Here is a 15,633-nt window from a genome sequence, read left to right on the forward strand (position 1 = left end):
TAAGAACCTCAGTGAAATTTACTTTCATTTTGTACATTTCCAATAAGAATTAATGATTGTGATTTAGAAAAGAATTTTGCTCAAAATGCATGTGTGTGTGTGTGTGTATGAGTGTGTGTGTGTGTGTGTGTACCTATGTGTGTACCACTTACTTCTTCCATTAATACTACTCACATAAGTTCACATAAGTTCAGAGAATATCAAGACTCTTCATTCAATTCAAGATAGCAAGTTAGGATTATAAACATCTTTAGCACAAGTATAGTTAGTAATACAGATGATGTCTCACCTTCATGCATATTCCAAGTACTTGGCAAAATATAAGTTATTAGTTTTACAACTATATTTAATTTGCCAAGTTGCCCAACTATACATTGACTTACTTTTATTTTCACAATTCACCATCTTCAGTGTCAGTACCCTACTCCAACCAACTGTCAGAATCATGGAAATGTTTTCATGGCAAAAAAATTTATGCTCCCTTTAGTGTTGTTGTTCTGGCAAAAAGTTAAGGGCTAGTTCTCTGGAAGAGGGACATAGCCCTGATTTGTAGGATTTTCTAACTGCTATGTCAATACACCCACCACAGTGAATTTCAAGGTTCCAAAGTAAAATCACTGAGTCAGGAGTTGAGGAGAGCTCACAAATAAGACCTCCCAAATGGGCTCCAATTCATCACTACTTTCATCAGACACAATTTGTTCTCCACAGCAAACCAGGAGAAAACTTTCAAAAGCAAATCTGATCATGTCATTGGGCCCTAATTTAAATATTGTTTTGCCCTCCTTTGGTTCGAACAAGCCTTCTGTTATTTCTCTGTGATGACCCATCACGAGTGCAATTTAACAAGCTGCCCTATCTGTTGAAAAGCTCTTCCTTAGCTCTTTCACTTTGTTATTCTTCAGAACATAACTCAAGTGTCTTACTCAGGGAAGCTTTCCCTGATGTCCTTGGCTATGTTAAAACTCCTCACAAGGAACCCTTAGAACAAGATACACCTAAACATTACAGCCATGGTCACAGCTACAATTTTAAATTTCTTGTTGAAATTAATTGATCATTCCTCTGGTTATGCTCTAAGTTTTATGAGGGACTACATCTGCTTTTTGAAAATATCCCACACTCTATGCACAGTGCCAAGAACAAACAAGCTCTCCAAAATTACCTATTGTGACAGATTAATTAACAAGTGAGAGCATAACCAAATATGTCCTTTTGAAATTTACAAAGGAAAAAATCAAAAATTAGCTAATGAGATATTTTTTGATATATGCCTAATACAACTGCAGTTTGTGAAATTATTTTATTGATATTACAAAGTGTACTTAACTTTTCCAAATTCAGCATATATTACTCAGATGAAACTAAATAAAAAGAACAGATAGAACCTTAACCAATGTGGTTAACCTCTGACAATCAGTTAGTTTCAACCATTCTTTAAAAATAAGACTTTGGTACTGAAAAATAGCATCTGTGCCCTCTCTTAAGAATCCCAAGGAACCTTTGTCACGTCCACACAAGAAGGCACTACAAGAGACCTTGAAGCTTGAAGTGAAAGCCACCACGATTAATTACTACTTTAATTCCACAAACTGAACCCATGAATCAAATATCTCAATCAGATTAGATTCCTCCATATAAAATAAAATTTAAATATGGAAATAGACAAAGAAATAAGAGGAAAATTTATTTTCTTTCACCTCTATATTTCTAACATTACAATGACCATAAAAGCCCTTCATTTCAGACACTGAGTCATGGTGTGTGCAGAGTATTTACATTTCAGCAAACATATTTCTCATAAAGCATGGATATAACCCCAAAACAATTATGAATATTATTTTATTACCTTGAAATTTTTATTTTTTATGTACATGTTATGTGTGCACAATTGCATGTAATTTATTGGAGAAAGGTATAGCTTTGGGTTACCTGATCAATTTGGCTAGATATTTGAGCATACTTTCAATACTGTAATTTTCATTAAATTAATAAAACTTCAGACGACCCCAACTTTCTATGCTTAGGATGAAATATTCCTAAACTGTGTACTCTTTGTGAGAGTTCATAATTTTTCTATTTTCCAGAAAGTTTATCCTTTCCATGATGTTCTGAATTATGTATCTGAAAACTGGCAAGTTAAGCAAAATCCACACCTCTGTTTCCTAAATAAAGATGAATTTTGAATATATCAGCAACAGAAAACCTGTGAATCTTCCTACTATAATATACAAAATGCAGCTTCCCTTCTTAAGACATTTACATACTTTCTTCCTATCATTTATTGTGCTAATATATGTATACTTTGTTCCTAATAGAAATTTCTAATTACACTTTTTCCTTATTGAATATGCCTAAAAATGGATAAATACATGAAAATACTTAATAAGAAACTGCCAAAAATAATAATTTGTAATCAGAGTATAAAAGTTGATAAGATAATACAAATATTTCAATTATGAAATGTTTCTTCTCAATTTATAATAATAATTATTATAATACTATAGTGAACCAATTTTTTAAATTGATTTTCATAAATTTATATTGATCTATAAACCAGATCTCTTTTTAGATCATCATATGTCTAACTGAAATATACACCTCACAATGGACAAATGGTATATATTCCAGTTACACAGTGATTTAACTTTTTTAGCTGCATGTCTTTTTTCTCTTTACCTAGATTATAACACCATCAGAAACAATATCTTTATATAGTTTTATATATGTTATTACATATTCTGCAAGATTATGTATAATCCTACAAATCACCTATATGGATAAAATTATTCCAGTGCTTAACAGAGATTTGTTAAGATCTGAATTAGATAACTTTATGAGTCTTATGGTTCAAAGATTCAGTGGTTTATGAATTTATATGAAAAGCCTGTAAAATAGAAGGAAAAATTTACTTAAGAAAGTAATTTCATCCTGAATTAAATTTAATCCTGATACAAAAGAAGTATGTCAACTTCTATCCTTCAAATGTTTCTGTGTTGAGAGCCACAGCAGAAGGGGCCCCAGCAAACTTTCAGACTGCCAGCTAATGACTGGCTCACAGCGGCCCCAGCAACATCTAGCTGATTGGCTCTTCTGCGGAGATGCTCATTGGGCTGTTTCCCTGCCCTTTCAGGCCACGGAGCTGCTCATTGGGGGACTTTTTTGGCTCCGCCCACGCAACCCAACCATTCGTCCTCAAGAGCAGGAGGACTGTGGGAGGTAGAGAGGCTGGTGGTTGGGAGAGTGGCTTGGGGGAAGCCTGTGGTGGCAGTTGGGCTCTGAGGGTTTTTCCTGAGGAGCGGTTTTGTTTGGCGTGTATGGTTCTAAAAATAAAGTTAGTTTCTTTTGACAAGTGGCTCCTGAATTGTGCCCAGCCAGACTGCGGCATTTCTGTATCATAGCAATAGATTGTTATCTTATTTCTAGTAGTTTACCTTATGAGAAATACAAGACTATAAAACTGATATCATACAGGGGTCTTGTAAATCAATCTATAAAAATGCAATGTGGTTACTTATTTAATATATTTCTTATAAAAAGAATTACAAAATTTATATATTCTTACCTCCTTATTATGTTTGAGACCTTGCAATATGAGGCAAAGTAACTGTCACATTAAAAAGCAACTAATAAATGTGTGGAGCCTTAGCTCAGTGGTAGAGCACTTGCTTAGGATGTTTGTGATCCTGAGTTCAATTCCCAGTACCACCAAGGCAAAAAAAGGAATCATACATAATTTATAAAGTAAACAAATTATGGTAGTGAAAAATATTTAAAAACTTTGCTCAAGGTCTCCTTGCCACCAAGTTATACTGACTTTCAATAGTACAACCAGATCAAATACCATGAAATAAAATTAAACATGTAAAGATTATTTAAAATAAAAAATGAAGATACATATATTTTATATTTGTATTCAATATCTACAAACATAATAATGAATTCTAATTTTTAAAATGACTGGTGCTGATATTACAAAGTGTATTGAACATCCATTATTTTGACTTGCATCATCGATCCCTGCCTTCTTTTACACATGTCATTAATATTTCAAATATTGAATCACCTTCTCCTTTCAATTTCTCTTATGTTCCAGGAACCTGGTTCTAGACATGTCATCAAACACTTTTGGGTAAAGGGACAGCTTCAGAAAAATGAAGTCAAACAACCTAAGCAGTCAACACCAATGACACTCAAAGCTGGACCATATTGTTTTTATTTGAGAGAAACCATTTAATATTACTCAGTTTGTTGAAAAGATAAGCATCTATCTCAGTTGCTACTGAAGTAAGTAATGTCACCACTTGAAGAACCTAATAAAAATGAGAACTCTTGGACAAGACAGGAAACCAAAGAGATGGAGACAGGAAAAAGGATCCTTGACAATATGGTTGAGTACCACACCCAACTCTACATAAATTTCTACCTTAATACTTTTTTCTCATTAGTACATTTTAACTATACAGAATAGTGGGGTTTATTGTGGCATATTTGTACATATGTGTTGACCACATCTACCCCTTCTCACCTATATCCATGAGACAATAACAACCACTCTGCTTTATTTTCTGAAGCCAGTTTGCTTTGGGTCCGTTCTCATTTAAAATCAAGAATTCTAACTTAATTTTCAGCTAACAATTTTGATTTTATATTGTGTTTTCCCCCATATACTCACTCCCATCATTTAATTTTCAAAATTACAGTCAGTGGTTTATAGGGTATATGATCTCTATTTGAAAGATGAATTCAATTAGATCACAACTGAAAATGCATGCTAGAAAATATTTAAATAGCTTCCTTAAGATCACAATTGAAGGGAAATATTAGAAAAATTAAAACATGAGATATTTATGTCTTCCAGCTCTGCTCAAATAGTATTAAAAATATAATGAAGACATTAATCAAGAACTGTTAACTGATAAAATGTGAGATATGAGGAAGGAAATGTGTTAAAATTTTAAGAAAAAAATGATGGTAGCTTTACATAACTATGAAAATCAGAAAGAATCCAAGATTTTAAGGGGGCTAAAATTGATCAATAATTGGCTTTTAGGCATACTTAGGAAGTTCTAGTAGGACATTTCATTGGTCAAGTGTGTTCAACAACTTTAAATATTAGACTTGCATTCAAAAGAGCCTTTGGGAGAGGAATATATGCCTGGAATTCTCCAGAATGTCAATAGCTGAAGCTGTGGCAAAGACAACAGAACTAGCACCTTATGCATTGCTGGATCTCTGGTCCTTCAGTAACATTACCTCATGTGATCCTCATAGTGGGGGTGGAAATACCATCCCAATTAACAGACAGGGAAAATAAATTATAGAGAGCTTAGAAAAACACCAATAATTCCTTTCTAACGTATAGCAAAACTGAGATTTTTAAAAAGGTCTCTCTGACTCAAAACAGCAAGGACTAATAAAATCTGTACAAATTAGTCATATTGCTGAAGAAGAATGTTTAAACGAAAATATGGATGCTGTTCTATTACATATCTCAGAATAAGAATGACATTTTACCAAGTAGCAAAAGATTGGGTAAAAATACATGTAATAACACCACTCACCAGTTTGATCAGAGTCCTTGAAAAAGAATTAAAAGAATTTAAGATCCAAGTTACAACTACATAAGTTTCTTGTGTAAACTCAAACATATTGCAGGAAAATACATTTAAGCTTTCTAATATAATTCACTTGGCAAATATGAGATGTAATTTTCTCCCTATTAGACAAAAAAATGACTACTGGAACCTAAAAATAAGACTATATTAAGAACAGTTAAATTGTTTTCACTTTTAGATTATATTAAAACTGAATTACAATCATTACTTTCTGCATTGGCTAGTAATTGTTTCCTCTATAATGAGAATATTAATAGTGAATGTCTTCATGCAATCAAATGTATGCATTGGTCCATTTGAATTCAATAATATAGAATATAGCATTAAGGGATTTTTTTTTCTAATTGACTTCACAAAGAGTATCACACACTACCCATTTCTAGGAAACTCTCTCTTTAGAAACTTATTATCCAGCAGGAAGACATGCAAGAAGCAAACAACTACAATACAGTGCAATCCAGTGGTATCTCCTGCCTGTTATTGTAGGGGTCAGCCATGGATCACTGGCAGCACGAAAGCATCACATAGTCTTTAATTTGAGACCTTCAAACAGACACAGGACTATTTTCCCTGGGAAATCAGCAGCAGATTTTTCCTTTTCATTTTTTTAGTGTCTAACTAGAAATAATTGCAGTTTATTGAACATTTGATGTAAATATATATTGTATTTGTTACCATGATTCAATAATCTTTGGGTTATTATAAGAGTAAAATTCTATGATTTATTAAATGTAAGATCAATTATAAATTTAAATAAAAGTCTGAACTATTAAATGACAAAATATACTTTATATATTACCATTGAAACTATTTTATTGAACAGATACACATGTTCATAAAATGCATGTATAGATTATAAGCCTGAAGCTTATAAATTTTCACAAAATGTGCACACCTATGACAACCAGCACCCAGATTAAGAAATACAATATTGCCAGCAACCTGGAAACCTTCTGTGCTTTGTTTCACATGATACCTCACAATTCCTAAGACTTCATGTATTTAAATAGTGTAGCTTTGGTTTGTGATAATGAAAATATTTATAAATAGTCACATATTCTTTATAAGAATGCAAAACACTTTAGGTTAAGAAGTTTATATTGAAAACTGATTACATTTTAGAACACTGAACCCTACCCACATAAATACGCAATCCAAGAACAGGGCATCTGCAATCAGTGGTAAGTAAAATATCCAGATTAGTTACTCATGTCCGAAAGATTAAGGTAACAAAATCAACTTAAATGACACGTGGTTCGAACACATAAAGTTAGGAGATTGTGATTATTTATTGAAATAACAGATTAATTTTTTAAATGTGCAAGATTCATTTCTGTTTTCCCCATAATCTAATATGAACACATTTCTTTTACATCACTGTTTCTGATCAAGTTTATTCTGTTTAGTTTTGTGATTGATTTCACAAGTCCTGAAAACTTAAATGAACAACTTACTGTCTGGAAGTCTCAGGAAATTTTGGTTCTTCTCTTTTCTTCATTTCTATTGCTGGTTCCATTGGAGTAAGAACTACAGCAGCACAGGAGACTACAGAGTGGTATGAATCCTCCCTGCAAACTGTATTTTAAAGAAAGTTGTAAATGTCAAAATTATTTATCAACTACTTTCCCTTACCCCTTTTCTCTTTTCAGTCAAATAAAAGAAATATTTCAACTAAAACATTAATTATCATTATTATCCTCAATTATCATTTTCTATGCTGTCTTTCCACTCTCTAGCTGAAGAATAGAAAATGCATAACACACACATATATAGTAAAATGTATCTTCGAAACATATCTGTATAATCAGTACTGAGATGCATAAATCATGCATTGCCAGCACACTAAACCGGTCATCCCTTCCCAATCACCACTGTAGCTCCAAATTTAATCAATTATTAGTATCACTGATATTGCCATGAAGTAGCTGTGCCTATTTCTGATCATTATCCAAATAGGATTATAAATTGACATATATTCTTACATGGGTGACATTTTATTTAATGTATATTTATAAGATTCATCCATATATAGCAATAGTTGATTCATTCTAAAAGCTATACAGTTTCCATTGGATGAATATACCACAATTCTGTATATTTTTATTGGTAATAGACATGAGTTATTTCTAGTTTGGCGCTATATCGAATGTCCATAAACATTCTTGTACTTGTTTGGTCAGTATGCAAACAGGTTTATATTGGGAAAACATCTAAAATCATAATAGTTCTTAGGGTATGCTCATGTGGTTTGTGTTTTGCCTAAGTAGGTACCACCAGGTTTCTGAACAAACTATACTGATTTACATCACAAAAACAGAGGGTTTCAGTTTTCCACATTCACAACAACAGTTAGTTTTGTGACACTTTTCCTATTAAAATTTTAATAGTCTATTAATTGTGTATTGCTGCATAACAAATTCACACAAACTTAGCAGTAACAGCACTGATCTACTGTATTAAAGATCTGTAGGTAAGGAATATGATAGGCTCAACTGGTTACTCTGCTCAGGATCTTAGTAGTCAAATGTCAATGTGTGGGCCAGGCTGGCTACTTATGAAAAGTTGTAGAATGAATCCACCTTCAAGCTCATATAGGTTGTTGGCAGAATGTGCTTCCTTCTGGAAGTAAGACTCATCTCCTTACCTTGCTGGCTGATAGGTAGGGATAGAGTCATGTTTCATTTCAGAATTCTGCTTTCCAGAGCCATTAAGGACATAGTGGATCACATTTTAACTTTAATTTGCATGCTATTTGATAAGTGATGAAATTGAATATACATATATTCAATCCTCATTTTACATAGTTTTAATACAAAATTTTTCTGTTAAATGGTTTAGTTAAACAACACCAATTACCAAAAACATATGGCTTGAATTTCAGCTAGCATGGTGTGTCAACTGTGCATATTGTATAAAACACAATCTTCTCTGCTAGCTCTACAGTCCATAAATCACTATGTAAATAACAGATATGCATCACAATCAGTGACATATGCATTGCTGCATTCAATATCTGTTGATTATTGATCACTAGGTATATGCTATTTACTTCAATCACAGACAGTCAAGTGTGTGGCTGCATTATTTCCTTGCTTCCCAGTGATAAATTAGCATAGCATTTTATGAAAACAGACAATCTAAGGGAGGAATTCGACAATTAAAATAAAAGTACAGCCAAGAAATGAAAATTCATATATTAATTTCTTTAAGTTTTATTTATCAGAAGACATAAATAGCAAAGTGATATTAAAGCTGAATACAGAATGCTGATATTCATTTATGTAAGTAAGTACCCATTTTTAAGAATTAAATGGAAAGAATATAAGTTAGATCCTTTATCAATGAAAAAAAGAGGCAAATAATAAAAATGAGAGCATCAATGTCCCCCAAAGTCTTCTGTGCTGAAGGCATGATCCAAAGTGCTGCAATGTTCAGAGGTAGGGCCCTTGGGATGTTATTGGATGGTGATAGTTTTGACTTTCTCAGTGGATTAATTCATTGAAGGATCCACAATTTTATGTCATTATTGGGAGGCGGTGAAAACTGTGAAGACTGGAATGTAGTTAAAGGAAGGAAGTCATGGGGGCATATTCTGAAAGGGTATATTCCATCTCCAACCCTTCCACTCTGTGCTTCCCAGCCACCTTCAGGTGAGCAGCTTTGCTTGACATACCCTTCTGCCATTATGTTCCACCTCACGTCAGAAAGAACCATGTGACCATGGATTGAAACCTCTGAACACTGAGCCCAAATAAATCTTTTCACTTCTAAGATCATTTTTCAAGTATTTGGTCATAGCTAACAGAAAACTGACTAACACAGGGAGGTGCAAGTCATCCAGAAAGAATGGAGCCATAATCTCAAGGAAAAAGAAGTGCAAGAAATGAACACAGGGCTCTTAAGTTTCCCCCTTAGCTGAATTATTAATTTGTTCAGGACTAGAGTCTGATATACAACATAGATATCTAATAAAAAGCTAAGCAGAATTTAAAACTATCTTCTGGCCACTCAAGAGACAGAAATTCATGTCCAGTATGTGTCAAGCAGGAGGAGTCATGATTCCTCTTTGTCTTCCTAAAGCTTTCAAACATAGGTTTTGTTTTTTTCATTGAAATTTAATATTCTCTACTACTTCTTTGCATGACCTTTGGAACAAACAATTCCACACAAGTTGGGAGTAGAAAGCAGTATTATATTTAAAATTCCCTCTATTGGAATGAAGATTCCTACTAGTGAAGAAATAGACTATGAAGAATATTATCGATTTATTCCTCTGGGTAAACAATCATATATATTCATTAAATATTTACTGAACTATTGTCATGTTCCAAGAAATAGTATTTTACTGTGGACAAGGAAAAAAAAAATCCTTCCCCAAGTTACCAATGAGGCTTTTATTTTATAAAGAATACATCTCAAGTATTAGGGCAATAAACTCTGATAAGATCAGATGAAAGGTTTTGTATACATCTGTATGAAGTAAAATGGAGCTTTGTTATTTCAAAATAGGAAAAGAGTCAAGCAGGGGAAAATTCTGTTAACTAAGCAATGATGAACTGAAAAAAAAAAAACAGTGATATCTGCTTACACAATGTACATTTAATTTCACTACCTAAATTTTATGACAGAAATATTGAAAAATGAAACTACATTCCAAATTATGTGTTAAAAAAAATAAGCAAATGGAAGAATACAACCATTTACATGTTAAGATGATTAATTGGCCTGTCAAAAAATAAGTTTTCATATTTTGCAGGAATTAAATTACATTCATATTTTAATTTCTTTAAGTTTTATTTATCATAAACACAAGAATTAGTATAATAACTACAAGTTAGGACAATAAGTAATAGATAAATTATAACAAAAAAGAGTTAATGGTGTGATTAAAAGAACAGTAAAAATTCAAATAATATTTCTAGGCCATTCTTCACTTTAAAGAGGAAAGAAAAAAAATTTAAAGCCTTAGTAATATGTAACTGAGAGGAGATAATTTCTGAGAATCAGTAGAGAAATAGATAGATATGTGAAAAACAAACACTAGCAAAAGATATTCTTCAAACCCCATGTTTACATTTCAAAAATAAATCAAAACCTTGCATTATAATGATATGATGCAAACTACTCTGTATATCACTTTGGTTAGCATGTAAAAAATAAGTTCCTGGATAATACTTTTTTTTTTTAAATTTTATCCTCCCACAAGGGAGGATAAAATTACTTTGGGAAAATGACATAAATATACTAAATAAAGGTAAAACATTTTTCATTAAAATAAACTTTGAATGATGAAAAGAGAAGTTTGTTAAAAAAAAAAAAAGGACCTCAGTAGTGGAGTTTAATTAAACATGTACTTTTTGAGAAAACATTCCAAATTTTTGTTGCCATAGAGAATTTTACAAAATAATACAGGTGTCAGTGAAAAACGGGGAAACCTATATTGATAATAATATTTATTTGATATCCCTAATACAACATTTTACCTATTCCTATTTAAATATTCCTAATACATGAAAAATTATTGCCAGACTCTTACATTACAATATAAATGTGGATAAAATAATGCATGGCATTGTAGTACATGCGTACAATCCCAGCAACTTTGGAGGCTGAGGCAGGGGTACCCTAAATTCAAGGACAGCCTTAGAATTTACTAAGACTCTATCGCAAAACTTAAAAATAAATAAATAAATAAAGGTCTTTGGGTATAACTCATTGGTAGAGCACCCCTTGGGTCCAATCCCCCCACCCAGTCTCTCTTTCTTACACACACAGACACACACACACACACATACACACACACACAAAATCTCTCTCTCTCTCTCTCTCTCTCTCACACACACACACACACATGCATACACAAAGACTCAGTGTAAATAAAATGAGAATACTATCTATAACCAATTATAAGTTTCTTACTCCTTCACTAGTAATACAAGGAATATGTTTTAAATACATTAGAACTTAACGTATTTTATTCACATTTGTAGGGTTGAACAATTTTTAAAAATTTTTTATTTGCTCTTTTTAGTTTACATGACAATAGAATCTATTTTGATATATCATACACACAAGGAATATAACTTTGCATTTTTGTGTTTTATGTGATGTGGAATTACATTGGTTATATATTCATATATAAATACAGAAAATTTATGTCCAATACATTTTTTAAAAAAGAATTAGAATAAATTAATATACTTTTTTGAATATATTTATCATTAAAAAAACAGGAAAGCAATTTTTTCTCAATATTGAGAAATATTGCTTATGTACTAAGCAATTAAAAAATTATCAGTACAATTCAAACCTTGCTTTTCAATAAAATATGATATAAATTATTAGATAAAGGTAGCTATAGCTTTAAAACCCAAAATGTAGGAAAATTTTTGCTAAATCACCAACTTTGACTTAGGAAAAGAAAAACAAAACAACAACAACACAAAACAACCAAGAGCATTTAAAAAAAAAGAAAACACAAAGGAAAAAATAAAACTCGTAGAAAGACAATAACTTAATTATAATTATAAACAAAATATAAAAATCAGTAAGTAATATAAAATACTGATTTTTAAAGGCAAAAACAATTGGAGAAATTATTAATTCAAAGGACAGTAAATGCATTAAAAATTACAGATGAAAAATTACATTACACATATTTACGTTTTAAATTGAATGCCATATAAAATAACTAATATTATCTTTGAAGTCATATTACATTAAATATTTAAAGACAGAGAATTTTTGGAAAAAAGTTCAAAAATAATTAGAAAATTAATGGCCATATAATTACTACATAAGACAGAAAAATAAATAGTTTTCTAATAAATGCTAAAATATCAATAAGATTTTGTTACTAAATGTAAATTTATCAAAATTAGTATAAGTTTTGATTATTGACCAACATAAGATTTTACTTTCTTCTTTATTATTTTCAAAATTTCCATTTGTGACAAATTTATTTAAATATAAAATGTTTTTTTCTTCATGATTTACTTTATAAATCATAAAAAGCAAAAATAAAAGAAATATACCAATTAAATAAATGGTTTGTTATAGCAAATTGGAAAAAAGAAGTAAAACATTGATGGTTAGGTTGTGCATCCCTGTTTACTATGTATCTTGAAAGAAACATTTTGGAGAATACAGCACTAGTGGGGAGTAATTTCACATGAAAGCTTATTCTTTGTCATGTAAGATATATGACTATTCTTATACTTACAAATGAGTTCTATGGTGTCATAAAAAGTTTGTAGATTTCTGAGTGGCCAATAGAAGGTTTGATCATATTTGGTCTTTCCTGATTTATAAAAACAGGAATAATATAACGTGTTAAGATATAGTCAGTCATTAAAACAAATGAAGTAAACAGATGTGTGAAACACTGACATTGACCTCAAAATAGTGAACTTTCTTGAATTCCTTCAGGAAAACTATTTTTTGATAAGAGGTTAAATTTCATTTCATTTTCTGAATGCCTCCCTCCTCACAAAAACCAATACTTTGCTGGTTATAGTGGCCCATGCCTGTAATCCCAGTGGCCTAGAAGGCTGAGGGAGGAGGATCATGAGTTCATAGCCAGCCTCAGCAAAATCGAGGCCTTAAGCAACTCAATGAGATCCTGTTTCTAAATAAAATGAAAAATAGTGCTTGGTATGTGGCTCAGTGGTTGAGTACCCCTGAGTTCCATCACTGGTACCCTCCACCCCGCCCCCCAAAAAGAAACTTATTCAGAGGTATTTTAAGGGACTAATGTAGTTGGTTACTCTAAAACTGTTAATGTGAAGATATTATTTTCTTAATTACCTTTAAATTAATGAATTTGCGTACTAACAGGGACTTTTAACTTTTCACTAAGTGACTAAAGCATACTGGCATGTTTAGGCACAGCCAAAATTGTACGAACTCTTCCTTGAAGTGAGGATGACTTCTGTACTTTTAAAATTACATCAAATGCAAATGGCTTATTATTCAGATTGAAACTAATGCCATCAAAAAACAGCCTTTAGGAAATAAAACAGAGAATAAAATGAAACAAAAACTTCCCAATTTTAATTACTTCATTATTCAATTGTACTTATAAAGCTAGTTCTATTAGTGTATAGAAAGTTTCATTTACTTCTAAATTTTAAAAATGTAAATTTATGGAACAGCAGGAATTATTACATAATGTAACATATAAAACAGGAGCCAGTGTCAAGGCATTGCATATTCAAGTAGATTTGCAGCATCCAAGGGTTGAAAAATCGATACATTTTTCATCATTACTTCCAACCAGAAATGCAAATAACCATTAGAGGCACCAACCTACAAATTTATATGCTAAATTTGCTCTTCTGTGAAAAGAATTTAGGTTGTAAATGTATTGCATGAAGTGCACAAAATTCCATCAGAGGCTCCTTACTAGGGAATATCTCAAGAAGGCTGACTAAAAATTAAAATACATGTCTTTCAAGACATTTGGGGCCCTTTTGTAAAGAATGGAGTCAGTAGTTAGAACATTGTATGAAGGACTCATTCAGATATACAGAAACTGCACCACACAGGAAGTCGAATATCAACAGCTATCAGTTAATAAGGACAAAAAAAATCATTATTATGTTCCAACATATTGTTCTTCCATAATTATCATTAAATACAATTTATGAAATAGTAGTTATTATATAAAACACACATATGTATACTTTAAAAATTAGGTGTATAATTTATTTTTACTTATAATTGATTGAGATTAACAGAAATATTATGTGATATTCAGCCTATGCTTTCTCTATGTGAAAGGTTTTGTGTGACAGAGGAAAGGGTGAGCAAGATGCCAAAAAAAAAAAAAAAAAAAAGGAAAAACAAACAAAAACAAATGAACAAACAAAAAAATCACCTCCTGAAGCATGTAATATATGCCTTATATTTTGTACTTAGAGAAAATCAAGAAAATTTTGAATTATATTTCTGATATTTTCAATAGATTTATTTTTTCTCTCAAAAATGTATGTGCAAATATTGAGTCTTTAGTGTGACAATTACCTTGGTTCTTCTTGTTAATTTTTCTAGGGTAGGTTTGATTGCCAAAATGTCTTAGTAATATTGTACATAAAAATAGTTGACAACTTTCAAAAAGCAGTCAATCTCACTGAATTGTGCTAATAGAAATAGAACCAATATTTAAAAGAAAAGGAAAAATGATTTAGTCCTGAAATTGCATTTAATTATAAGATTATAAAATAAGGGGTTAAAAACAAGAAAAAAACGTTTGATAGTCACAAAAATTACTTATTCTAAGATTAGGTTCTAAGTACTAGTCTCATTTATTTCTAGGTAACTATAAATATATGAACACCTAAAATGATCAGACCTTCAAGGGAACACTCCTTTGTCAGAAATCTGCAAATCATAGAAGAGTAGAAATCACTTCTGCATTTTTGACTGAGTAGTCTCATATAATCTTTTATTATACCACAAAGAATATGCTATTACAAGAAATGACTCTCTACTATTGTTGTACTCTACAAAATGTTTCTTTCAAGATTCATAAAAAAACAGAGATGCAAAACCTAAGCATCAATATTTTACTCTTTCTTTCCAGTTTGCTACAGTACCCCTATTTCATTTAATTACTGGAATTCTCTTATTTTTTTTTCTAATTTTTATCTAATTCAATTTTAAAGCACTAAAAAACCATGTACTCGATGTATTTTATATTTTAATAAATTTAGCAAAAATTCCAAAGATTTATTAGAAGAAGCATTTATCTTTTTCATGCAAAATAAAAACACTCAAATTACTGAAGGTGCCTAGAGTACAGTTAACTCATACGTAGTTTATATTAGATACATTTTTACAGGTTGTTAGATTTATTTACATTTAGTAAGCAAGTCAATGCACTAGTATAGACTACTACAAATGAGCAATTGTAGCCTTAAAACAAAACAAAACAAATTGACATGATAGTGTTCATTTTCCATGTTCCTTTTCCAATATCCAAGAACCATGTATTTAAGACATATTTGAAAAACAT

General features: G+C 31.2%; 1 protein-coding gene across 1 annotated transcript in view; it reads right to left on the reverse strand.

Moving 5' to 3' along the window:
- Ccser1 (coiled-coil serine rich protein 1) overlaps positions 1-15,633 on the reverse strand; it is a 1,032,529-nt gene that overhangs the window by 908,892 nt on the left and 108,004 nt on the right. The window contains exon 4 of the mRNA XM_076865083.2: positions 7,073-7,193. Coding sequence (XP_076721198.1) covers positions 7,073-7,193 — 121 coding nt within the window. The remainder of the gene's footprint in view (positions 1-7,072; positions 7,194-15,633) is intronic.

The sequence above is a fragment of the Callospermophilus lateralis genome, chromosome 8 (genome assembly GCF_048772815.1).
Source record: "Callospermophilus lateralis isolate mCalLat2 chromosome 8, mCalLat2.hap1, whole genome shotgun sequence".
In the NCBI taxonomy this organism is placed as follows: Eukaryota; Metazoa; Chordata; class Mammalia; order Rodentia; family Sciuridae; genus Callospermophilus; species Callospermophilus lateralis.